The sequence below is a fragment of the Phlebotomus papatasi genome, chromosome 3, assembly GCF_024763615.1.
Source record: "Phlebotomus papatasi isolate M1 chromosome 3, Ppap_2.1, whole genome shotgun sequence".
NCBI classification, from domain to species: domain Eukaryota; kingdom Metazoa; phylum Arthropoda; class Insecta; order Diptera; family Psychodidae; genus Phlebotomus; species Phlebotomus papatasi.
This window is the reverse complement of record NC_077224.1, coordinates 67,157,785-67,185,690: the sequence shown is the minus strand read 5'-3', so window position 1 is coordinate 67,185,690 and position 27,906 is coordinate 67,157,785. Positions and strand designations below refer to the sequence as shown.

Here is a 27,906-nt window from a genome sequence, read left to right as displayed (position 1 = left end):
TTCGAAAACATCTGTGGTGCTATGAAGGGTACCTCCCTGTCTGAATAATTGGCATCGATTGCAGCTTTGTTATTTACTTCACCTTCACCTAGATTTTAGAATCCAAATCTTAACTAAACTTAATGCTTGATTTACGATAGAAGTGCATCTTTTGTAGAGAATTTATTTCATGTGTTTTCTTCCGATCTCAATAAGAGAGAAAAAAAAACACTTGTCTTTTCTTTAAATTTATTGCAGATCAGCAGTGATTTAATGCAGTATGGGCTGAAACCCGTGTCCATTCGTTTGATAAGGAGGAAGAAAACAGGTAAAAAAACATGGGAAAATTGTTATTTACTGTGTTGATTTTCTTTTTCGATGTCTGAGAAATATTTTTATATATTATTTGAAAAAAAAAAGAAAAGAAAAAATTATAAGTAGTTTGAATGCTAAGAGGAACTTGGACAAGTTCCTTTTGGCACTCAACTTTATTGACATACACGTAAGTATTATGCAAAAGATCTTCTCAATATTGTCAATATAAGAGAAGAGAACTTATATATATTGGAAGAGAGCAGGGGTTTTTAGGATAAATGCATAATGTGAAACTATGGATTATGGTGATGCAGTGAAAATGCACGCGATGGTAAAAAGACAAAATTCAACTTGAAAAAAATAGTAAAAAAAAGAAATAAAACAGTAACAGATGGATGAATAATAATAAAGAGAAAAGTTATTCGTGAAAAGCTTGTGGTATATATATATATTTTTTTTTTTGATCTTGAAATTGTAGAATGAGAGAAAGTAATAGAAAAAAAACTTTATAGTGAATTGACTAAAGTTTAAAAAAGAAAAAGAACTGAAAAAGACCTACACATGACACACACATTTTTTGACAATGAGAATATTCGTTAAAAATATTTGTGTTTTGCTCTATTTCTTGTATACTCTAGGTGCTTCACGAGGATTCGCATTTGTCGAGTTTAATACTGAACAGGAGGCAACACGTTGGATGGAATATAAGCAGGTACCATTGTATCACACAAAACAGCCCAAAAAAAAAAGAACAAACAAATGCTCGGGGGAAGAGCGTCCAGAATTTTCTTGATGCATAAAAATGAGTCATGCTGGTATGATACCAACCAACCCCCACAATTTCACCTCGAAAGAAGTCGCCTCTTTTGGAGTGTGTGGTTTTTTCGGAGACAGGAGCCTCTGGTACAGATTCACAGAGAGAAAAAATAAGATAAAAGATAAAACAACGTCCTCATATTGCCTACAGAAGTGAATTTTCGAAACACATACGAGTGTATGCAAAAAAAAGGGGGAAAATAACAATTTGGGAGAGAGAGAAGAACAGAAGAAAAAAAAGATATCCTAATTCAATGAATGTGTGAAAAATAAACGAAAACATTGCTCATGGGGCAATTGATAGGAAAATCAGAATTGGATAGAAAAGAAAAAAACAAAAAAAAACTCCCAAAAGATTTAAAAAGAAATCACATTGAAAATATTGGTACAACCTTCTCCCATTTTGTCGAATCTGGAATAATTGTTTGATCGCATGGACCTAAAGTATTTCTCAATTTTTTTCTATAATTATAATTTTTTTTATTTATTTAAACATTTTGGAGTCTTCTTTGAAAAAAGAAATCTTAAAGAAATATTAATTTTTCTGACAAAAGAATTTTCGGTGTCAGTTATCTTGACATTACTTCTTCTGATCAGAAAGAAAAAAAAACATTGCCCTAAACACGCCACCTTCAAGAAGACAGATAAAGTTTAAATGGAGGTTTTTGCACAATTTTTGAATATTCTAATTTGATAATGCAATATCTATTTTCCTACTAATTATATTTGTCAATCTTATCTAAAAATTTCGATATTAAAAATTAGGCCACGCCCCTTTGGGAATCCATAGTAGACAGAACTATACTCTAGGCCTTTCATAATAATATTTTCAATAAAATTCACTTTTTCTATAATTGGTAATTTTTATGAAATAGTGAATAAAAGTAAGGAATTTAAATAAGGACAACACTTACGAATGGGCGTGACCTGAATTACGCTTTTTTTGTTTCGTCACCATATCTGTTTGTTTTAGAGGAAACTCACTGCAATTTTTTTACAATTGAATAATAATATGAATTGATTTAAGGGGTTATATCCAGGAGAACGCCTAAAATTAGCGGTTCCTTTCTTGCTGAATTTTTCGTAACTTAGCTAATCAATCGATCAATATGAAATTTTCAGGAGTTATTATATTAGATGAGATCATATATTCTGTCAGTAGAAGAGGTAAAAAGTTTGGAGTGGTATATCTCAGCTCCTGATGAACATAATTGGATGAGTGAACTGTTGTTGGAAAGCTTGGTTCATTAGCTTTCAGAATCTGGTATATGTAATTGGCTATGGGTAAATCATGGTCATCCAGAACCATTTATGTCGAAGAAGACACTTTTTGCAACGTCTTTTTTGGCCATCTACTTCTGGGACCAGGAGTGACCCACTTTTCTCGCACTTGGACTGTTCGTTAGAGGAACTCAAAGGGTATAATTTGTAGAAGAAACTTTTTTTTTGGACGTCTTACTTTTTTTTATTCATCGACTTTTGCAAGAATTTTAACATTTTACACGCAAGGAAAAAATTACAAAAATCCTAAAAGAGTGGTTTCTGGAGGGGAAGGATAGACGTGGGGATGAAATTGATATGATATTTGGATTCCTTGGATCAACTTATGGGGGAGTACTTAGAACAGTCCAAGTCGATATCTTCATTAGTTTGTCCAGAAAATGAGATAGAAGGATTTCTGTCATTTTTTTCTATGCGTGTAAAATGTTAAAATTCTTGCAAAAGTCGATGAATAAAAAAAAGTAAGATGTCCAAAAAAAAAGTTTCTTCTACAAATTATACCCTTTGAGTTCCTCTAACGAACAGTCCAAGTGCGATAATCGTGGGTCACTCCTGGTCCCAGCAGTGGATGGTCAAAAAAGACGTTGCAAAAAGTGTCTTCTTCGACATAAATGGTTCTGGATGACCATGATTTACTCATAGCAGACTACATATACCAGATTCTGAAAGCTAATGAACCAAGCTTTCCAACAATAGTTCACTCATCCAATTATGTTCATCAGGAGCTGAGATATACCACTCCAAACTTTTTACCTCTTCTACTGACAGAATATATGATCTCATCTAATATATGTCTTGATGAATACAAGGATATTTCTTATTTCAATTTTCAATACAAAATGACAGCGCAGCAGTGCGAGAACTGAGAGTGGATCTTTTTTTTTAGGCGTTTCGCGGCGAGCAGTAGAACCGGAATAATTTTCATCCGATTGATTTGAAATTTTCAAATGGAGAAGTACTTAGAATTTTTAAGATTGATAATAATGATTTAATTAACAATAATTTTACGTGTTCTCCTGGATATAACACCTTAAACTGATTTATGAAATATTAAAAAAAATACAGCACAAAGTTATATAAAATCTTAATATATTTTCTTACCAAAAATTCGGTTATCTTTTAATCTTCATAAAAAATTACTTTGCTTTTTTATTGAAAAAAAAAAAATATATATATATATATATATATATATATATATATATATATATATATATAAATCAACTTTGATGAATATCTGTTGAAGGGATGTGTGACTTTAGAATAAATTCTTTGTGGGAATTTTTTAAGAAGTCGAAAAAAATTATGAACAGTACAAAAAAACGGAAGAAGTAATGACAGATAAGGGAGTCTTCAAATTTCAAACAAAGGTGACATTTCTTGAAAAAACTATTATCTTTTTATATGAGATACACGTGTTGGTTTTTATTTATTCAAACGTGTTTCCTATTTCGCTTTTATGAGAGAGTGAGATGACGGGAATTATGCCTAATGCCATGTTTTAGAGGCTACCTATAAGAGTGAGCGAGATGACTAGATTTATATCAATTACTCCTACTGAAATGTCCAAAAAATATTTACAAACAAAAACTATTGTGTGGTGGTCACAATTCTCAACGCGCAATAACTTTTTTTGTAATATGTTTTCAAAATTGACTGTGAGAGTGAGCGAGATAACTAGATCTACATCTCGCTCACTCTTACAGGAAGCTCCGAAAACATGTTTACAAACAAAAGTTATTGTGCACATTGCATAATGCAATGCTTTATACCCAACGCACAATAACTTTCGTTTTGTAAAAATGTTTTTGACATTTCAATGAGAGGGAGTGAGATCTAGATCTAGTCATCACGTTCACTCCCATAGGACATTTTGAAAACATATTTGCAAACAAAAATTATTGTGCTCTGGGCATTATGCCCAGCGCACAATAACTCTTTGTTTGTAAATATATTTTAAAAATGTCCTGTGAAAGTGAGCGAGATGACTAGATCTAGATTTCATTCACTCTCACTGAATTGTCAAAAGCATGTTTACAAAACAAAAGTTATTGTGCGTTGGGCATAATGCACAAAAACTGTTGTAAACATGTTTTTGACATTCCAGTGAGAGTGAGGTGAGATCGAAATCTAGTCGTCTCGCTCACTCTTATAGGAAGCTTTGAAAACTTTCTTACAAACCAAAAGTTATTGTACGTTGGGCATTGCAAAAATATCAAAAACATGTAGAAAATAATCAAAAATGCGTATTTCCTAATGTTCTGTGCGCAAAACAAATTTTATTTTGTAAACATGTTTTCGAAACCGCTTATTAGAGGGAGCGAGATGATAAGAACTTTATTTAACTTTTTCCCGTTGAATTGCAATACAGTTTCTTTACAAAAAAAAAAAAAAAAACGAGATTGAGTAATGTCCAGCCCACAATAGTTTATGTTTGTAAATATATTTTCAAAATTTCCTATGCGAGTGACGGAGATGACTAGATCTAGGTCTCACGCACTCTCATAGTAGTGTCAAAAACATAAAAACATGTTTACAAAACAAAAGTTATTGTGCGGTGGGAATAACATAGAGTAACTTTTGTTTTGTAAACATGCTTTCGAAACTCTCTATGAGAATAAGCGAGATGACTACAAAATCTTGAAAACTAAGATCCCAAAAGCAAAAATCCCGAATGTGCCGAAATCCAGAATTACCAAAATCCCGAATGGGCCAAATCTCGAAAACTCAAAATCTTGTGTAAGTCAAATACCACAATGGGTCGAAATTTTGAATGAGTCGAACTCCCGAATTGGTCAAAATCCCGAAACACTAAAATCTCGAAAAGCCAAAAGTCGGAAGACCAAAATTCCGAAAGGATTTTCGTTTTCGGGATTTCAGTTTTCCGGATTTTTCTATCAATGCCGAATTTCGACTCATTCATAATTTCGATCCATTCCGGGATTTTGTCTGTTTAGGATTTCGGCTTTTCGGGATTTTGGCTTACGTGATTCTGTACTGGTCAAAAATATGTCTATAAAACAAAAGTTAGTGTGCTGAACATAAGTAAAATTTTATTCTAGTCATCTCGCTCACTTTGACAGGCAGTTTCAGAAATATGATTATAAAACAAAAAGCGTCTGCAATAAATATTTATTTTCTTGTTTGTATTTGTTTAGCATTTAAAAAAGTAAACAACAATTTCTGTTAAATGCGTTTAACATTTTGCTCACCCATTTAGGCGATGTCTGAAATATGTTTACATAGCAAAACTATTTGTACGTACCCCATTATATTTTCTACTAAAAACAGTCACCTTGCTTTCCCTTGGAAAAAAAAGAATTATAGCAGAAATAATTTGTAGTAAACCCTAAATAAGAAAAATCCTATTTCTATGTAAAGCTTCTTTCATTATATAGTGAAAAATTTTCAACACAAAGTTTCATCTTAATACAGTTCCTCGTGGAATTGGTTAAGAATGATTCTTTGCACCTTTCGCGTGATGGCAGAAATGAAGAGCGATAGAGTACGAAAATGACATAGAGAGAGAGAGAGAGAGAGAAATAGGACAAAAGAAATAAGAAGAAGAAAAATGAGGGAAATCTTTTAGTTATTTTTCAATTAATTGATATTAATCTGTACTTTTTCTCCTCTGTGTCTCCTTTCAGGGCATTATAATGCTTCAGGATCAATATCGTGCTGTTATGCAATACAGTATAACCAAGGAGCCTCCCTGCGTGACGAAGGATAAATACGTTACAGATTGGTATTGTGCCAAGGTGAGTAATAAATCTTAATTCATTTTGGATATTACAGAGTGCAGAAATAGTTTTTTAAAAGTGGCTATACTTGGTATTCTCAAGAGGGATTCTTGAAATTCTCTCGAGATTAGGGAGAAAAGTTGTTTGCAGTTCCTTCAAAATGTTTCATTTTTACCGAAAATTTCTCACAATGTGTAGAGGCATTTAGTTTCGAAACATCAGAAAAGCCAACAAATTTTTGCATAGTGCTCGAAATTTTAGGAATCTATTAAAGAGTTCTCTTTTTGTTAAGAGAGAGACAAACTTTGCATTTGTCTATAAAAAGTTTTTTTTAAAGACATAGCGAAAGTTTGTACAGCTTCGTACGGAAAAAGATGTACATGTTTCAAGATTTTTTACTGAATGGCACACAAGCTGAATTAATTATACCACTATCCCAGAAAAATCTATTACTTATTCACAGCGAACAGACTGGGCTTTTCTACATGGTCATTGCTTTGTTACACGTGAAAAGATACTCAAAAAATTGCGGCACCAAACCAATTTTTGCATCAATTTGATGTTTTTCCATTCTCTGAGACAATATTCTTTAATAAGAAAATGATGTATTAGTAAAATTCGCCAAATCTGAACACCTCGAAAAAAGATCAAAGAGAAATTGTCCGGTCAATTGCTTTTTGCTCTTTGCTCAAGGTACTTATAATCGGAAAATTTTACTAAAATATCATTTTCTTTTTAAAGAATATTGTCTCATAAGGCGTAAAAAATATCAAATTAGTGCAAAAATTGGTTTGGTGCCGCAATTTTTTGATTATTTTTTCCACGTGTGAAAAAACAATGAAGGCGTAAAAAATCAATGACCATGTAGAAAAGCCCAGTCTGTTCGCTTAGGTCCGTAATTCCTCCTCGCAAAATTCCTGGAAATCCTTGGATTTTCCTCTACAGGAAAAGGAAAACTCAGTGACACTTTTTACAAAGCTGCCCTGGTTTGCTCAGCTACGTACAAAATTTTGACACTTTAGTACGCCTCCTTTCTACCGTAAATATTACACGGAACACAAAAATTTGCACATCAGGATTTAGAAGCAACTTTCATCGACTTCCTTTTACTGTTTGTAATGCTCAACGCACAATAACTTTTGTTTAGTAAACATGTTTTTGACATTTCAATGAGAGTGAATGAGATCTAGATCTAGTCATCTCGCTCATTCTCTTGGGAAATTTTAAAAACATGTTTACAAACAAAAGTTATTGTGCGCTAGTCATAATGCGTTTTAAAAACAATTTTATGTTATTGTTATAACACATGCTCTTGTGACACTTGTAAAACCATTTTTTCACGGCATTTTGACTGTCAATTATGTGTGATTCTCTCATAATCCTACTGATCCTACCTATTGTAATCCTCTGGTTTTCTCTAACACCTCCAAACTGCCTTACAGAACATGTTTTGAATATTATTCATTCCAAAAATGACCAATGCCCAATTTAAAGTGAAATGTGGAAAATTTTTAAATGTTGAAGATAAGGCAAATTAGCTGAGAAATGCTTAAAATACACCGAATTGGTAATAAAAGAATCACACCTATCATAAGGAGATTTACGCTTAATGTTTGAATTGACAGAAGTGAAACGAAAAAATTAACCTAGGCAGGCGTATCGTTCATATACGGAGGAAATACCGTTGAATCATTCCTAATAACGGGTTTTCAAGGTTAATGGTTAAAAATGTTCTAGGGACCGCATTTATCAACTGGATGAGTCATGTTCGGGCTCGTTGGAAAGGTCTTGTAATTTCAGATAGATGTGTGTATGATCCGTTTCCAATCGGTTCTGAACCGGTTCATAACCGATAACTAATTTTTATTCGAAATTCAATAATACTAGGCTAAATGTCCTAATTCAAAACCATTTCTAGACGCTTTAACTTTGACAGAAGATTTAACATAATAACTTCAATTTTTCTGAAGAGAATTACATGAATTTGCTCATTGACTCTTCTAGAATGTTACTGTTTAGTGAAAATTAATTGGAAGTTTCTAATTGGAGACAAACAGTGTAAGTGAAATCGCGACGAAAGGCTTCCAAAACCTTGTTGAGTTGCTCCTTAGTGCAGGATTTGTTCTTATTCCTGGTCCTTTCTATTTTTCCATCTAAAACAATAAGAAAATCTCTCCAAAAAAATCATATTTCCAGGGTTTCCTATTGAAGCATTTGCAGACACTTCAGAAAAACCCTTATTGTTCACGAAATTGACAATTATTTTATTTGAAAACTTCACGTACCATTTACAATAAAGATTAGCACTTAATTTGACTAAAATTAGCCAGAAATATGACCAAAACGTTAAACAAAATAAATAAGCAACAGTCACCTTATTGTGTTTTTCATTGGAAAACATGGTCGATCGATGAAAAATTCGATGGTGAAAAGGTACACTATTAATTTTTCTGAGAAATTAACAAATTAAAATTTGTGAATATGAATGGATTTTCGCATTATTTGGAGCAAAATTAACTAAATAATGAAACTGTGGTATAGAAAATATATAAATATAATAATTTAGTACTGTATTTATCATGGAAAAAATGACGTTTCCATTTGGAGTAGCGAAAAGTTTCCATTTGGAGCAGATTTTTAATTAGCTTAATTTACCCTACTCCTAAGTTGTTTTGGACAATGTTTTGAGTGATTTATGAATCTTTTCAAATCGGTTGAGAATCGGTAAATGGTAAATGGTGTAAAAGTAGTTTTGAGCGGAGGCAGCTAAAATCCCGAACGCCAATATCTTGAAATGCAAAATCCTGAAAAGGATAAAATTATAATGAAGGATAATGTGTAAAATAATTTTCCAAGACACAGAAAATTTCCCTTTGCCTTCAGCGAGCACGGGTACAATCGTGGGAGTAGCTATGATACTTTTAAGAATTCGGGATTTTGGATTTAAGGATTTTGGTCCATTCGGGATTTTGGCTTTCGGGATTTTGACCGGAACCCTTTTTGAGGTATACCGTCTAAGTCACGAATTCGAGCTCTTCCCAAAGCTTGGTATGGTTTGCCACCCCTTTACACTGAAACATAGAATGCAACCTTAATTTTTGTAAAATGCTTGTTACAAAATTTCAATTGCTTATTCTCAAAGAAGATATTCAAGGAAAAGTTGTGCATTTTTAAATATAATATTTAGCGATTCCTTTTAATCTTTCTTTTTTTTTTAAACTAATGGACTATGTTGGATGGCTTGTTTCCAAAATAATGTGCTTTAGAGTATTCGCAATAAAGACATGGTTAGTTGAAACTCGTTATAATCTCATCTGCAGGCAACATTAATTTTTCACAAATGAGATGAAAAATTTCTAATTTTTCTCCAAAGTGCCATATCTGAAAGAATAACTCTTTTCACGAGTTTTGTTTTTGTTCCTTCGTGTCTCTTTTATCTTGTCTCCTTCTTCATCAATTTTACCACAAGAAAAGTTTCACGGGACATCGCGAAATATTCATATACTTATACGTATTATATATATATAACTTAGAGTATAACATCTGTATAGTAGTTGTGATTTATCTGGAAAGATAACACGTTGACTCTTCATTCATAATACATGATTCATTAATTCTACGATCCAACTTACGCCAAGCGAATAAAATAATGAGTCGTTCTCATGCTTGTATAGTTTTATGTGAAAATTTCACCATCACTCTATCCCAACGTGCAAAAACTGAAAATATTTGTTCAGCCACAATGAGTGAAGGACTTTTTTGGGGTTAGGGAGAAGGAGCAGTGGTACTGGGGGGTTGGAGGTTGGGAGGAGAGGGTCGGTTAACTTTTACAAGAGAGCATGCGAGATTTCCATGTTATATAGAAACTTTCCATTTATAATTTGAGATTGAGAGTCTAATAATGTAGCTTCAGGGGCTTCCATCTTTCATTTTATCATAATATTGAATATTTTGTGTACTTAAGGAGCTTCCAAATAAATTAACTCCGAAATTTTGCAACACAGTATTCAAACTATATTTTCAGATTTTTTTCTAATAGAGTGAAATTTTTATTGATCAATTTATATTTAAAATTTTACAATTTATGTTTGCAAGAATTTTATACAGCATTTTTCTTATTTCATTTGAAATTACTTTTTCTTTTTATTTATTTGGTTTATCTTTGAAGGAATATTGAGAAAATCACTCTTTATTCTAAATGTATATTTCCCTTACTATTCATTTACATATTTATCAGCCTCATACAAACATTTTTTGTACAAATTATATGCAATGAAAAATTTCATTTGGTGGCTAATTCTACCACGGTCTCTCCTAATTTTGGTATGCAATCAGTGAACGGTAAAACACTTGTTCTATCTTCCAAAGTTTTAAAGTTCGTATCGTATTTAAGGCAGCATAAGGGCAGAATCACATTAACAGTAAAATACTCACCGTATTTCATTAATTTACGCATTTTCATTGCAATTCTTACGCAAATTCTCGATTACCGTATTACCTTATCTCATACTCTGTGGCACTAGGTGAAAATAATATAAGAAATTAAACGAAAATAACGATAAACGGTAAGCAAAAAACCGTATAGTTAATTTCTCATACAGTTCTTTTTGCTCACCGTTAATCGCATTTTCGTTTTATTTTTTTCCTTTTTTTATATTATTTTCATTTAGTGCCACCGTGTATGAGATAAGGTAATATGGTAATTGAGAATTTGTGTAAGAATTGCAATGATAATTCGTAAATTAACGAAATACGGTAAGGCTTTGGCGGTGATGGTGAGAATTTTACTGTCACTGTGATTCTGCTCTAAATATCACTGAAATTAAAGGAATGTAAATTGCATCTATTGAACTTAATTGTATTTATCTCTTCAGGGGATAAATTCTCTAATTTTCGTGAGTTGGTCACTTCTCTTCCTAAAATATCTTCTTAAATCTAGTGATTTTGCCGTCTTTCCAAGAATTATTTCTGAGTCACTGAACCTTCATTCCGTGAGAAGTGTCACGAAAACAGCATGACAAGTGTCACAAAATTGGGCATAGAGAATCACACTTAGTGACAACTTTCGGTATATTCTTACTTTTAGCACTTCTCACGTTTTCACAAAGTTAGAGAATTTACCCCCAGGACTTTAATAATCTTAAAAAATAGATGGAAAGCATCCCAGTTTTGCGAAGTGCTCGAACTCACGAGAAAGCGCTCTCTGTGTATTATCATTTCGCGTGGTTTTTGAGTGCATGCCGGTTTATAATAATATAATAATAATGCTGACACAACATTCCATGAAGGAACAAGGCCTTCCCTCAAGGGGATTTCTAGACATGCATTCTTTATTTACTGAGGTCGTCAGTTCCATGCCCGTGGAATCAAGTATGCAGTGAAGCTCATTGGATGCAATTCAAACCCCTTTAACGCCAGAAAACTTCCTGGTGACCTAAAGGGGATTCGAACCCGGGACACTTGCATCATAGAGCGAGTGCTCTACCACTTGAGTGCCCGCATACCGGTTTACTACCGATTAAATTCATAAATTTAAAAAACCATTTCCGAATAAAAAATTGTTTAAGAAAAGCACATTTTAGAATGTTTTGGTATGAGCAACAACCATATATGGACAAATAAAAAAAGTAAATTTGAGAAAAGTATATCATTTAGGGTAAGATGGGGTAATACGGAATCATGTCTATTTTGGAATTGTGAGATTTTCTAACAGTTTTAGATTGCAAAAGGAAGAAACAAGAAGTATTCTTGAATGTAAAGCCTTGTGCTTCTTCGTGGTTTTGTTTCTCACTTGACCATCTGAAATACTAAGAAAATCTCAAAATTCCAAAATAGACATGATTTCTAATTACCCCATCTTACTTTTCGGGTACTTTACTGATTCACTACTGCTTAAGTCCAATGTAGCCGGGTTTGAAATTTCAAGAGTTTTCAAAATAAAAATACAAATTTAAGAAAATCGGTTTAAAAAAAAGAATTTACACTTTCAAAGTTGTTTACCTTTGACCTTCGAAAATTCGATATTTAAATGTTTTTCAAACATACAGTGCCCACTCTCTAATCCGGATCGGCGTAATCCGGACGAGTTCTCGACGGTTACATATAAAAAAATTTTGAGGTTATGTATGCATGTCTGTTCAGCAATGAAAATGAATTATCTTGTGAAGTTTTTGTTTAATAAATAAATATAATAGCATAGAATTCTCTAATTATGTCTTTTTAATATTCTTTAAAACTTTTATGCTAATTCTACAAAAAAATCGTGTATTATATTTTCGAGACGTTGAACAAATTCAAAAAATTCATCCGGATTACAAAGCGGACATGTGTCATATTGTTTTCCAATCATCCGGATTACAAAGCGGGCACTGTAGTTGAATAGGGACGAAATATTCACTTTGACCACCTCCAAAACTTATTCAAAAAAGAAAAAAAAAGAAATCTTTTGCTAGGAAAATTTGAAGATCATTCAAAAAATTTAATTTTAAGCAAATCGCTTTTAAAATAGACTCTAAAGTAATTTGACTTTGACATTCGAAAATTCCATATCGAAATGCTTTTCAAACATAGGTGTCTGAGGACGAAATATTTACCTTGACTACCTCCGAATCATATTCGAAAATCAAAAAAATTCTAGGAGATGTTTTCGAAATAATTGAAAAAACAACATGGGTTTGGAGGGGGGTGGGGGAAAAAGGAAGAGTGTCCTAGATAATATTAACTTCTGTTTTGCGGGGGGGGGGGCGGTCATCAAAGACCGGACTTTGATATCTCCTACCATTTGGCCTCTAACTGTGAAGGAAGTGGTTTACGTGACTGCTCTTTCTTTGAATTCGAACAGCAGTAATGCATATTTAGAAAACTTTCTTGTAAAAATCTCGTGTTTCTGTATGGTTCGTTGTTCCTTATTATTCTGAATATTAATAACTTTGTGAATTAATTTGAGACTACAATAAATAAAAAAAACAAATGGGTGTATCTCTAATATAGAATAAAGAACTATGATTTAGAAATTCAGCAGTCGGTAGGAAAAGTTTAGAAATATTATATCAAAATGTTTGAAATTGTCATTTTATTTTCATAAGTTTCACTCTAAGTTTATTATCTAATTATTATTTAGTTTGGTTGATTTTAATTGAACGAACAAAAGTACAAAAATAGTAAAAATAAATTGAATATAAACTTGTTCTATACAAAAAAAAGAGGGTTTGCCTGAATTATTTTAAAAAGAGAGGAAAAAAAAGTATTCTGCAAATGGTTGCACTTTGCACATGTGAACGGACTATTTTTCCTGCATGAATTTGTCAAGAATTTTAAATGTCTCTATATTAGTTTTAGTACATTATCAGTTGTATAATTTTTCAGTGGAAAATTTAAAAATAATTTGCTATAAACTTTGTTTTTTAATTTCCATTGAGAAAATTATTCTACTAGTGAGGTTCTGCTCGTTTTGTTACATTATTGTTTAAATGAGTTCTAATTAATTGTATGAAACTATAAACTATGCATTTCCTTAATGAGCGCAAAAGACTTACAGAGTAATTTTAAACGTACCATCAATCACTTAGAAGCTTCAAAACTAATATTGATAATGATATTGCATTCCCAATTCCCCATGGATAATATATCAACTCATCCACTGGCTTTTATTTGTGGATATGAATGAAAATTCATAATAAAATCCTGATGAGAAATTTTATTTGATCTATTCAAAACGTTTCGTTTCACAATATAGCTGAACTTATATGATTGCTCGAACTCTGTTGATTAAGGTAAAGCAATATGTGTCACACTTTGATTTTGCAGTACTATATTTCTTCCCAAAAACCCATATGGGCATTTTTCAATTGAACTCGTTCGATGTTCGATCAAGCTAAAACGTTTTTAGGAACACGTTTTGACACTCATAGTTAACGAGATTATAATAAAACCGCTAAATATAAAATTTCCGGCCATATGGTATGATAAACTGATATATTGTTATTTAAATCATTAAATTACTTATGTGTTATTTTAGGCAAATTTTCCGGATATTTCTGCAACTGAAAATTTCACCAATTTAGCATTCCATTTCTGAGCATCAAATCACATTATTTGAAGTGTACCTTTATTCCTTTTGTTCACAAAATTTAATTTTATTGATTTTATTTATAATCACGTTATTGTGTGTGATATTTCCAAGAAATTTTCCTCATCTGGATAAATCTAAAATTCTAATTTATTATGTGAGTTGTGTTTTAAGTTGTGTGAATTTTAGTTTTGATTGTTATGTTTTCGGAAATGAATATGAATTTTCAAGAGACTGATAAATATCGTCAGTTAAATCAGCATTTGTCGTAACTTCTTTTTGATAACTTTTCAGGAGACGAAATTTGCAGTTCAATATTATTTTTCTTAAAAATGAGCCCCGAATGCGATACTTTTGAGTCAAAATAATAAAAGTGGCACTAATAAACTGTAAGTTTACTCGAGAAAATCTTTATAAAATTATTTAAAAGCTGCAATATTGAGAAATGTGTTAGAAGAAACACAATAATATTTTATCGTAACTTCCATCGTTTATAAAGCCGTAACTTCCAATGTATGGAAATCTTGGATGTTACGACAATTTTCTAAAATGCATTATATCAATTTTAATTATTCTAGTGATAATAAGCGCCTTTATTTGACTAAATTAGATAATAATACTGTTATCCCTGTCCCTGTCATAAGTTTTATTGAATAAATTTTGTGCGCCACGTGTCGCTTGTTTTGTTTTGAATTAATGACAGATGGGTAGGGATTTTTTCTCACTTTTTTCTCGCAAATATTGAATTAAAATGATTTAATGTTACACTATTCGCACTGTCTTTCGATATTTGGAAGAGTTTATAAACGTTTTATTGAGAAATATTGCAATTTTGCTGCACTTTACAAGCCACGCAAGTGAGCAAAAAAAGTTACGGCAAATGTTGATTATTGAAAATTTTGTATGGAAATTTATCGTAACTTCCCCAAAAATGAAAGTTACGACAAATTTTGATAAATTTTTCTTAATTATGGGCACTTACGATAATTTTTGTTTAAAATAATTTTTATTGGGCTTATAAAAGTTTCTTTTTCACAAGTGCGTTTAATAAACAAAATTACGCTTATTCCAAATATGTATATATCTCAAAATCGTAAAAATGAAGTTACGACAAATGCTGATTTAACTGACGATATATCTATACATATAACTTCTTCCGGCTCAAAGTTGCAAGATTGTTTTGAGATTTTGCTATTCAGAACTTGTCTGCCTAAAGTCCGTTCTATTGTATTTCCTCAAGCATTTGCCTAATTTTAAAATCGATATCAATGAAACGACAGCATAACTGAGGAAAGTTTAAATATTTTACTGAGAGAGAATGTCACAAGAAGAGTTTCATTTTGTGTGTTACCATATAAAGCAGGAATTTTGAGAATATTGTAGACAAGAATTTTCTTAACTTTATCTCAAGTGGTCACTATATATAATCTTCTATATTAGATGCATGGAAATTTCTTTAAAACTTCATTCTTCAAAGTTGCATTATAATATTTTTTTTGTGGAAGAAGGGTTAGGGGTTAATAATTTTTTATAATCTTTTTTTTCACATTTATAGAACAAGAGTTAGAATACAAATACTATTGAATTAAACTTTATGCTAATAAGAAATTTCATTATCGAATGTGGTGAACTGGATTTAGAGAATCGTGAGTTAGAATAGTTATAAATATCATCATCATAATAGTGTGAATTAATGTATAGACTTAAAGTTTTCTATTGTTCAATGTATAACTAAAAGATAAAACTATTTAGAAACTTCATTAGGTATTAATTTGCATTCTATGTATATTTAATGTAGATGAAATTGCAAAACATGATATCACTTAATACTATAGAAATTTTAAAGCAATACTGTTTGCGACAAGTTTAATAAGGAATTTTAATTAATTCCTACATGAATAGTGCTGCAAGACATATTTCCCCAGAATAGTGTTATGTGTGGTGCTTTTGAAACTTGTCAAACTTTAAAAAAAGAGTATAATTAATTTACCTGCTTGTTTTTTCTCTTTCCTTATTTTTATATTTTAATAAAAGAGTTTTATAGCTAAAAGCAATAAAATTTAAAGATTAGTAAAAAAAAGGATTATCCTGACGCTAGTTTTACTGCTCGAACTCCACAGAGAGAGAGCAGTAAAAATAATCCCACGATTTTTTCGCCCGCCCCCCTCCTCTCACCCCGCCCGGACTACCACCCCTCCCTCCCCTAAATAACTACCTTTTACCCATCCGACATCACTTTACTTAACATACCTTTACGTTTTAGATGATTTCTGAGAAGTGACGCTACACTATTTGTCCGTCTCTCTGTCTATACAGGCCAAACGGTCAGAGATAGAGACTTGTGACCTCTTTGTGGGACCCCCCCCCTATAATTCAACCTTCGCATCATTAACATGCCTGTTATTTCCTCCACACTCGTCTCCTTCCGCTCTAAAACCAAGTTCCTTGCGGATCTTGAATTTGACCCATTATGATATTATATTTAAATAGCTAGGTCAGTTCTCCAAATTTCATGAAAAGATCCATGAAACAAATGTATTCAAAACGTGGAAAAATATTAATAAGTCCTTGCTGTTTTTTTTTGTGACAATCCAAGTTTTATTAAAGAAAATTAGAAAATATTATTTCAATCAAAATATTGTTCCTTGCTTGCTAGTACTTTCTCCCATCTTTCAGACAGAATACGGATACCTCGTCAAAAGAATGAGATATCTTTTCCCTTTATCCAAGAGTCAACCCATTTCTGAGTGTCTTCGTAGGATTTGAACACTGACTGAGAGAAATCCGAGAAAGTTAAAATAACATTCCAGAAATGTTTATTTTACCTTGCAGTATTGATCCGAAATCGGTGTAAATATTACGCATTTTAGGTGTATTAGGGATTAAAGTTACCCTGTTTCATGTTAATTTTACCCTTAAAAGGGTGTAAAATCAACATTACAAAATGTTGATATATTTTTACACCTAAAAAGTGTTAAATATATGAGGAAAAAATGTTAAACGCACCCCCGTTTTTTTCTCAGTGAAGGTCATGTGTCATCGTTCGGAACAAGTAGTAATCAGATGGAGCAATGTCTGGTGAATATGGCGGGTCGCGTAGGATTTCCCAATTCAACGTTTTCAAATAGTTTTTCACCGGGACTGCAACATAAGGTCGGGCGTTATCATGTTGCAGAATGACTTTCTCATGTCTTTGATAATATTGGGGCCGTTTCTTCTTCAGAGCTCAGTTCGAACACATCAATCGCCTGCGATAGAGTTGTCCTGTAATGGTTTCATTGGGTTTTAGCAGCTCATGATACACTACTCCTTCCTGATCCCACCAAATACAAAGCATGTGCTTGGAACCGCGAATGTTCTACTTTGCCACCGATACTGCTTTATAACCGGGCTTTCCCCATGATTTTTTGTGCTTCAGATTGTCGTAATGTATTCACTTTTCGGCGCTCGACGTCTCTTGGTTTCAATTCGTAAGGTGCCCAACTTCCTTGCTTTTGAATCATTCCTAGAACCTTTTTTGTAAAAACTTTTTTGTACCCCTAATAATTGAGTTGTCCGAAGGCAGCGTGCTTTCCCTTATTAACATCTATGTCACGAGTCCGAGCATTTCCCAAAGTTCTGCCATCCCTTTTGTAATATAAGGTTTTTTTTTAACTTCCCACTAAGTGGTTTTCGCTTTTATACATCGATTTTACGACATAAGATGGTGTTGGCAATCCATCAACCTACCTTCTGTTATTTTGGAACACCCATAAATTTTGTTTTCTTAATGACTGAGTCCCTATGGTTTGCATCGATTTCAATTTTTTATAGTATGTTATAGTTGGACATAAAAGCTTTCTTAAAAAAAAGTTGACCCTCTCCGATCTCTTTGAACCGATCCAGAAGGGGTCAAAAATTTATCTTAAAATTCTTTTAGTTCCAGTTCTAATTGTCAAAAGTTGATTTTGTTTGGTATTTTCGAAAGCTCTCATTCAATGCTACCACCCCCCATTTGTGTGTTTGTCCGTTGTCCCCTGCCTATGAAGCAGAAAATTTGATGTCAGCAAGTCCGCTTTCCATTGACGCGACCCGTTTCTGGGCAAGATATACTTAATTTTTTTTAAAGCCTCGACACGATTAATAATAATGCTACAACTTATCTTAATATCCAAATTTGCATACGAAAACCGCCTAGGGTTCCGCTAGGGTTGATCCCCTACTTATGTGTTTGTCCATTGTCCTCTGTCTAATGTGTAGCAGGGGATTTGACGTTGGCAAGTCCACTTGCCATTGACATGACCCATTTTTATGCAAGACAAACGTAATTTTAAACCTCGACACGATTTATAAATAATACTGGTAGGGGCGGTAAAATCGAAAATTCAATTTTCGGAAATTCGAAGGTAACTGTTCCAAATTTCGGCTAGCTCGTAATTTCGGCCTCTTCTTTGTTCTTCAAATTTCCATTTTTTTTTTGGATACTCTAGAGATTATACAATGCAAAAAATCGCTTCGACGAATTAGATAATGTGAAAAATACTTTGGAAGAATTCCGGAAAGCTAATGTCTACATTTTTATACATTTAATGTCTCACTGTCTTCAATGACATAAAAACTTTATCAATGTTAAGGTCACTGTACCAAATTTCGGACAACTTGCAATTTCGGCTACTTTTTTGTTCCTCATTTTTCCACAAAATTTTAGCTTTTGCACACTCTAGAGATTATACAAAAAAAAGCAAAAGATATCGCTTCGATGAACGAGATGATGTGAAAAATACATTGGAAGAATTCTGGAAGGGCAAGGAACTATTAGAATCAATATGGCTGAAATATTCCCCAAAGCTAATGTCTACATTTTTATACATTTAATGTCTCACTGTCTTCAATGACATAAAAACCTTATCAATGTTAAGGTCACTGTACCAAATTTCGGACAACTTGCAATTTCGGCTACTTCTTTTGTTCCTCATTTTTCCACAAATTTTTAGCTTTTGCACACTCTAGAGATTATACAAAAAAAAAAAAAAGAAAAAGATATCGCTTCGATGAACGAGATGATGTGAAAAATACATTGGAAGAATTCTGGAAGGGCAAGGAACTATTAGAATCAATGTGGCCGAAATATTACCCAAAGCTAATGTCTATATTTTTTATACATTTTAAAATATGTTTTAATATTTAAAAGACTTGAATTAAAGAGAAGTAACAAAGAATTTGTATTAAAAATGTACATTTCAAACTTAAGACTTTAGTGCTTACGTGCAACTATGCCGAAATTTGGTACACTTACCCTATGTCGAATTTCTCGAAACTCGCATTTCTAATTTCTATGAAATTTTAGTAATATTGTAGCTGAGGATAAGACCTTTTAACCTGCTCCTTGAACATGCTACACAAATTAATTTGTAATTCTCTAAATCTAGAGAACGATAATTTAATAAACTTTCATTTATATTGTACCAAAAGTTTTGCATTGCAGAATAGTAAATATATACCGATATACCAAAATAAGAAAATATTGCATTTAATGGTATTTTGATTAGATTTTTTAGTATTATGAAAATTTTTAAAGAAAACCTAAACTTTTATAACTTTTGTGGCATTATCCAAACCACATTTTCTATACGTTGTTGTACAACGGGTTAGAGAGTATATTAAAATATTTTTCAATGATGTTCTTTTTCTGGCAGCTCTTTTATACTTTTTCAATGGAATTTCTTTGTGCACAATTTTATATGACATTTATATTATAGATATATGTGTATTACCAGGAGGTATATTATTATGTTGTCATGATATCATAGCACATATTTACCGAAAAAATTCCTTATACAATTCTGTGTGAGAAGAATGGTGTCCTGCTGAAATGAGTATTTTTAGAAAAATCTCCTGAGATGATGAAAGATGTGTATATAGTCACAGAAATATTTTCGTTTTTGTTCGAGGTGTTATGGTTCGTGTAGATTCTCTTTGTTGCTCTTTGATCAACTTGGAATAATAAATGGTATTATTTTCTCACTCAGAAATTTTATTGTATATGTCTAGATAATTTAATATCTTATGTTTTTCTTTTATAAACAAATAAGATAATTTTTGAATGTATTTAAATAAATTGATTTATTTGAAAGTGATTTTATCTTTTCTATGATTTTATATTAATTTTGTGTTTTTCTTGTGTGTGCATAATAAAAATGGAATAATATATTTCAAATTACGTATAAGATATGACAATATAGCATTTGTACAGGAAAAAGTCGCCTAAAGACTATTTATTTTGGGGGATTCATTTGGGAAATGGTCTTCTACATTGTTGGCTTCTGTGAGATAAACAGTCTTAAGCAATATTAAATATTAATCAATGTTTGTGCCTCGAGATCACATAGATTTAGTATATACAAGTTATACTCAGGGGGTTTAAGGAGGGATGGAAAACCTTGGTAATTTTTTGGGATTAAGATGAGCTAATCCACAATCTTTTTTTTTTTTGAGCTTTTCATGAATATTTCAATGTGGTATGGGTCTTGTGCAAATTCTTTGAATTAATTCAAAAGTGAATTTGTGCTGAAATTATACTACAGAAATTTACATGTTCTATTTTACTTTTATCTCTTCATTTTGCATCCACAAAGAAAAAAAAAACGCAAATTTTTGCAATTTCTGAGAAAAGTTAAATGACAATTCTACCTCTTGTTGTAAATTTTCACTTAAGAGTAAATAGTGGGTGAGAATGCAAGATAGAAAAATTCGAAATGTAAAGTAATTACAGAGAGTTACAGTTTAAAATTTATTCTCAGATATACTCTATGGTGAGGATAGCACATTTTTTTGCTACAAGTTCTCTCTCACCTAGCTGTTGGATGAGAGATTGTTATCCCTATATATGCTAGTATTTTGAAAGTCTCGCTTTTTTTTTATCTATCTACTTCTCTTGCTGCTTATGTTCTGTATGTGGATGTTGCACAAAACTGCAATACTCTGGTTGTATATTAAAAGTCTAAAACTAAAGTCATTAATTTAATGAAATTTATGCTAGACTAGAGAACAAACGAATACTGGTACGGTACTTGGATGAATATTTGATTAAAAGACATCAAATTTATTTAGGGATGCAATTAAAATGAGGTAGTTAGATAAAATCTATACGGTGGAATTGTATCTTTCCCAATATTTACCACTAATATGATAATTGAATTTAGTTTATCTTCTCTATTTTTTTTTTGCTTTTAGTGCGGTGTGTTGAATTTTAAGCGACGCGACAATTGCTTCAAGTGCTACGCTTCGCGGGAGGAGAGCGAGAAAGGTGGCGAAGGGAGTGATGAAGTCAGCAATATTCTAACAAAAAGTAAGTACACTCAGAAACATTATTTTTTGGATGTGTGTTTGCTGAAAGCCTAAAAAATTTTTGTCAGGGTAAATTTTTACAATACGTATTGATCTGTATACGTACAATTTGTGGTGGTTAGAAAAACCTGTCTATAGGGTAAGTGTGCCAAATTCCGGCCAGCTTGCAATTTCGGCCAGCTTGCAATTTCGGCCATATTTTTTGTTCTTCGAATATCCATGAATTTATAGGGTTTACATACTCTAGAGAATATACAATGCAAAAAGTAATAAAAAATTTAGCTTTGACAAACGAGAAGATGTGAAAAACACATTGGAAGATTTGCCGAAGGGCATGGAACTATGAGAATGACGGTGGCCGAAATAGGACACCAATGTTATGTCTACGTTTTTATTCCCTTTAAAAATGATTAAGAATGAATTTAGAGAAAATAATGACGATAAACTGTCTACAAGAAACACTCCTTATTAAAAAGTAACAAAAAAAATTCAATTTCTATTAAAAATATTACATTTCAAACTTGAGACTTTGGCGCTTGCATGCAACTATACCGAAATTTGGCACACTTACCCTATGTTGTTTCACTTCATCATAATTTCATTTAAGAGAGAAATCCGAAAAAATTAAAACAACATTCCGGAAGTGTTAATTTTACCCTGCAGTATTGATCCGAAATCGGTGTAAATATTACCCTTTTTTAGCTGTATTGGCGGTTAAAGTTACCCTGTTTCATGTTAATTTTACCCTTAAAAGGGTGTAAAATCAACATTAAAAAATGTTGATATATTTTTACACCTAAAAAGTCTTAAACTTATGAGGAAAAAAAGTTAATCGCACCCTCTTATTTTTCTCAGTGTCAATTCGACCGATAGAGTTATTTATTCAATTTATTATTTGCACTAATAATAATTTTCGTATGATCTAACATTAATAGGTCATTTATTCCATAAATAAATACAAATCAGTGACAATTTTATAGAAACTCACCATTAATGGGCCATTTCCATTGAAAGATTTCTCAAGAGATTTGTTAGGAAATTTTCAACTCCATATGAAAGAAAGGGTGCTTTTATGAGAAAAAGTTCAATTTGATTGAACTTTTCCTTATAAAAACTTAAAAAATAAAAATTGTGAACAGTTTTCCACACTGTTCCTATCGGGAACAGCGCCATCCATTGAGTTTTTTTCTGATACTTACATGCCTATGAGGTGTCAGATGAGCGAATTTCCATATAAAAAAAAAACTTGTTTTCATTTCACAATGAAGGTGTTTTTAGATGAAATTCAAGTAAATTTTGGTTCTTTAATGGTGAAAATAGTGCGTGCAGTGAGAAAATGTCCCTATATTGGGGATACGGTGTGCCCAGAACACTGATTTACGGGAAAGACGGGCAAAGTGTAAGAAGTGCGTCGGAAAACAGTAATGTTGCTGTTTTAAAGTGATAATCGATTTAATTATCCCTCATTAGGGTCGGAGGAACGTCTGTTCGACAGGGAACCTCTATTGATACTTTTGTTAAAATGTTGAAAATTATTTAATGTATCTAGTAAAATATTAGTAATATAACGTTTTTTCTGTATTATACCTTTTACTAAAAACAGAGATGTTCAAATTTCATATCCCAAATGGTACAGAGTAGGGTGTCAATAAGTACTGACACGAGTCCTTAAACTGTCAATAGACGTTCATTTCACCCTATCTCTTTCCCTGCTTGAGTTTTCGTACCAAACGATTAAAGATATCCTTTAATAGTGATTTCTTGAAGGTTTCGATTGTTTTTATGCATTTTTACCCCAAAGCTAAATCAAAAGAAACAAATGTCAACGAGTTGTTCGTATTCAAAACTGGGCTTTTTTGCGAGCTTTCATGTGAATTAGGAATTACAATAATCCGAAAAGTTTCTCAATGGAAATGGCCCATAAAACATTCAAATATTGAAAACCGGTCGAGTCGAGGAACCGGTCGACTCGAGGGCACTTTACCTTACTGGGGGTGAATTTTCTAACTTTGTGAGAACGTGAGAAGTGCTAAAAATTAGAAAATACCGAAACTTGTCACTAAGTGTGATTCTCTATGCCCATTTTTGTGAGACTTGTCACGATATTTTCGTGACACTTCTCGCGCGATGATGGTTCGGTGACTCGGAGAAAATTATGGGAAATGTGGCTGAATCGATAGATTTGGAAGGATGTTTAGAGGGGCCTGTGAACACAATGATGATAAGGAGCAACTAATTTTTCAACTCTTTGATCTCAGGTATCAATAAAAATTCATTCTGTACGGATGAAACACTTCACTACTTTCTCAGGAACTGAGCCACAAAAAAAAAAACAAAACTTGTTAATACTAAAGTTACAAAGCCACTAAACTAAAAGAAACCACATATCTCACTCGACATTCTAATTCTAATAATTGTTTTTATTACTTTTTTCGCGAAATTATAAAACTCACTTTAGACACAAATACGTTGACGTTGACACATCACTTTTGCATACATCTCAGAAGAAGAAAATCTTCGCCTGCGGGCTAGTTCAAAATTTAGAGCAAAATAAGTACTAAAATCGGTACTAAAAGATGGCCCTCCACTTCTGTCAAAAAGTCGCGGGAAAAATTGTCACTAACTTCTCACTCAAGCATACAGAATCATAAAATATGAGAAAGTGAGAACAAAGTGGTCGAATTTTTTCGTGAGTCTGTCACTGGTGACCAACTCACCAAAATTAGAGAATTTACCCCATGGTGTCTATTTTTGTCAAAATGTTCCTTCAGAAGCTTCAAATTATTTGCATAGGGCTGGACTCGAACTCACAACTTTGATAATCAAGTCATGGAACTCAGTGCGCCCATAAGGCGAATGCTCTTACCAATTGCACCATGATTTTATCAATTCGGAGAAAATAAAATTGATTTCGCTTTTGTTGCGTATATTATTATTATTGAAAAAATTTCGTGCTGCAATTTATTTACCAGAGTTTATCGTGAAACTTTTATTGCATTTTGTTTTTTTTGTGCGAAATTCTGAAATGTAGTGTGTTTTTTTTTCTAACCACCACAAATATTGACAGAAAATTTAATTAATAAAATTCAAAGAGGAAAAAAAGAGAGATGAAAATTTGTCTGAGTGTAGGAAAATGTGTAAATTGTGGTTTGATTTATGGATGAATTTTGCAAAAAAAAAAGAAAAGGTTTAGAGGAGAAAACGAGAGAGCTAGAGTATTTCTTGTGTTTTTGTTCTCTGCGTGTAGAAATCATGTTGAGGAATTTGGACGTGTTGACAAATGAAGAGGGTGTATTGACGGTGATGCAGGAAGTTGTACCGACACTTGTATCAAAAATCTCCAAAATTCTTATATGTCGTGATCCCTTGACATCAACATCGCGTGGTGTATGCTATCTATCTTTTGACAATTTAGTTGATTCTATGAATACACACAATGCCCTTAAGGGACTCGAACCACCACTAAAGATTGAGAATCGTGAAGTTTTGATATCATATTGTGTTGATCCGGAAAATCCAAATTCATCGAAGCAGCAGCAGCAACAATTGAATTCAAAGACACCACACGATGATTCATCTGGGAATTACCAAGGTAGCAATACTTATCAATATACAATGGCTGATGTACCACGTTTGGCGGAATACAGTGCAAATATGTATGCGTCAAATACGATTGAGCATGAGCATTACTTGAAGTACTATACACAGTACTATATGGGACAGATATCGAAAGGACAATTTAGCAATTTGCCGACACAATCTCAAATGGGGGGTGAGACAGCAAATTCGGGTGCTGCTGTAGCTCAGTCAGCCATACAGAGGAAACAGATTGCTCAACAAGGTGGAAAATATCATGGGAAGGGGGGTAGTGATGGTGGTAGTGGTAGTGGTGGGGGTAGTAGGGGTAGTGGAGGTGGTGGTAGTAGTGGTGATACATCAACAAATTCCGGCAATTCAGCAGTAGCACCACCACTTCAGATACCCAAAGGGACAGATGGAAAGAAATATCCAACACCCGATGTCTCACTCTATCAATATGATGAGACATCGGGATTTTACTATGATCCTACCACTGGACTGTATTACGATGCACACTCACAGTATTACTACAATAGTGAGATCAATGCATATTTGTACTGGGACAATGACAATAGTACATATGTCTTAGCACCAAGTAGTGCATCTCAAGCATCTTCATCTGCAGCATCTAGTGGTGGTCATATGGGTACTGAGAGTGAAGGAGAGGCATCATCAAAGCAGGCGTCAACATCAATGGTGGGTGGGGAGGAAGTGTTGAGAAAGGAGGGAAAGAAGGAAGTGGCTAAACAGGATAAAGTGAAAGTGGCAAAAAAAATTGTGAAAGATATGGAAAAGTGGGCAAAACAACTAAATCAGAAGAAAGATATGAATATGATGACACCAATGGTTGTCAACAAGGAAGATAATGGAAGTGTCGGAGGTGGACATGGAAAGGCTAATAGTCAAAGTGGCTATGCTGATGTTGGTTTTAGTATATTGGAGAAGAAGGATAAGGGTAATTTGAAATTTGGCATAAATGATAATTCTTCGGGAAAATTGGTGGCAGCTTATGGTTCTGATTCAGAAAATGATCAAGATGATGGTCACGATGGTGGTGGTAGTGGTGGTTTTGTTGCTCCGGCAAATGAAAAAGACTATGTGGATTTTGATAAATTAACGTGTCTATTGTGCAAGAGAGCATTCCAATCACCAGATATACTGCAGAAACATCTACAAAAATCAACACTTCATCTTGAAAATATGCGAAAATACAATTTAGCCAGAGGTTCTGGTGGTGGTGATTCTGCTGGTGGTGCAGGACAATCGTATAGGGATCGTGCACATGAGAGGCGTATGAAGTATGGTGAACCAGATCCACCACCAGTTAATCGTAGCAAAGAACGCTTTCAGCGGGAGATTGAGAAGAAAACAAGTACAGCTGCAACAGCTGCATCGACAAGTGTACCAATTGGGCAGAATAATGTTGGCAATAAATTGCTGCAGAAAATGGGGTGGACTGAAGGGCAGGGACTGGGTAGGAGTAATCAGGGACGCACAAATATCATTGAGGTAAGTGAAGAATAAATTTTTTTTGAGAAATTCTACATGATTTTCAGGAAATTTTGCACACTGAGAGAGAAATCCAACTGCACAGAAAACATTAGTTTTTTGTAAGTGTTTGAGAATTTCTACTGGAGACTTACCAAAAATACACGTTAATTACGATCACTGTGAGAGAAATCCGAAAAAGTTAAAATAACATTCCGGAAATGTTAATTTTACTCTGCAGTATTGATCCGAAATCGGTGTAAATATTACCCTTTTTATGTGTATTGTGGGTTAAAGTTACCCTTTTTCATGTTATTTCTACCCTTAAAAAGGTGTAAAATTAACATTAAATTAAAAAATGTTGATATATTTTTACACCTTAAAAGTGTTAAAGTTATGAGGAAAAAATGTTAATCACACCCCGTTTTTTTCTCAGTGATGGGTTAATTTTGTGTGTTATACGTAACCCACAAAAGAAATTCGTAAAAGTTTGTACTTCTTTTTCAGAAACATTGTTCGTAACATGATTAATTGATGAGCATTTTTTTGTTCTTTTACAAAATTTCATGGCTAACACATTAATTACTTATTAAGTACTTAATAAGTTCTTAATTCAATGACTTAATTTTAAGGAGCTGTAGCACATACAACTACTTAAAAAATATATGAAAATGAGACAAACGTCAGCGCTTTGTGGTGAGTAGTGAAACTAATATGGCATGACTCAGCCTTAAGACTATGTACTTAATTAAGGTCTTTGTTAAGGTCCTTAATTAAGTAGTTTGTATTAAGGACACGAAAAGTATTTTAACTAAGTACTTAATTAAGTACTTTCAACTAAGCGCTTTTCAATGAGTTACCCTAATAATGCATATAAAACATGTATTTTTAATTCTTCATATTGTTTATTTCTGAAATAAAAGTCAAAATTACACTTTTGCTTAATTGGCCTAATTGGCAAGATGAACATGTTGCTACCGCAGCTTTGTTATGTTGTCCAGCACAATACTTTTTCTCCAGTTGCAACTTTTGCTGAATGTAACTCTTGTTGTCCTCAAATTTCTCCTGAGAAATGTTTAAGATGCATCTGGAACAAAAAAATCAAAGGAACGATCAAATAAAAAATTAATAATATTCAAAACTTTTGAAAAACTAGACTCCCGAAACGTGAGTTTATGGGACTGCGTGAAGTTATGCACTTCCGGCTCTCGGATTACGCGAGTGGGTCTGGAGAGAGGATTCGTCAAAATTTGGTAATTTTGTGGATAATTTACACTCCCGGATCACGCACTGAAGAGAGGATTTAACAAAAAAAAA

The 27,906-nt window shown here is 32.8% G+C and overlaps 1 protein-coding gene across 1 annotated transcript in view; it reads left to right on the top strand.

Moving 5' to 3' along the window:
* LOC129807263 (RNA-binding protein 5-B) overlaps positions 1-27,906 on the top strand; it is a 98,226-nt gene that overhangs the window by 32,625 nt on the left and 37,695 nt on the right. Inside the window, exons 5-9 of the mRNA XM_055856410.1 lie at positions 238-307; positions 933-1,006; positions 6,036-6,146; positions 21,409-21,523; positions 24,770-26,610. Coding sequence (XP_055712385.1) covers positions 238-307; positions 933-1,006; positions 6,036-6,146; positions 21,409-21,523; positions 24,770-26,610 — 2,211 coding nt within the window. The remainder of the gene's footprint in view (positions 1-237; positions 308-932; positions 1,007-6,035; positions 6,147-21,408; positions 21,524-24,769; positions 26,611-27,906) is intronic.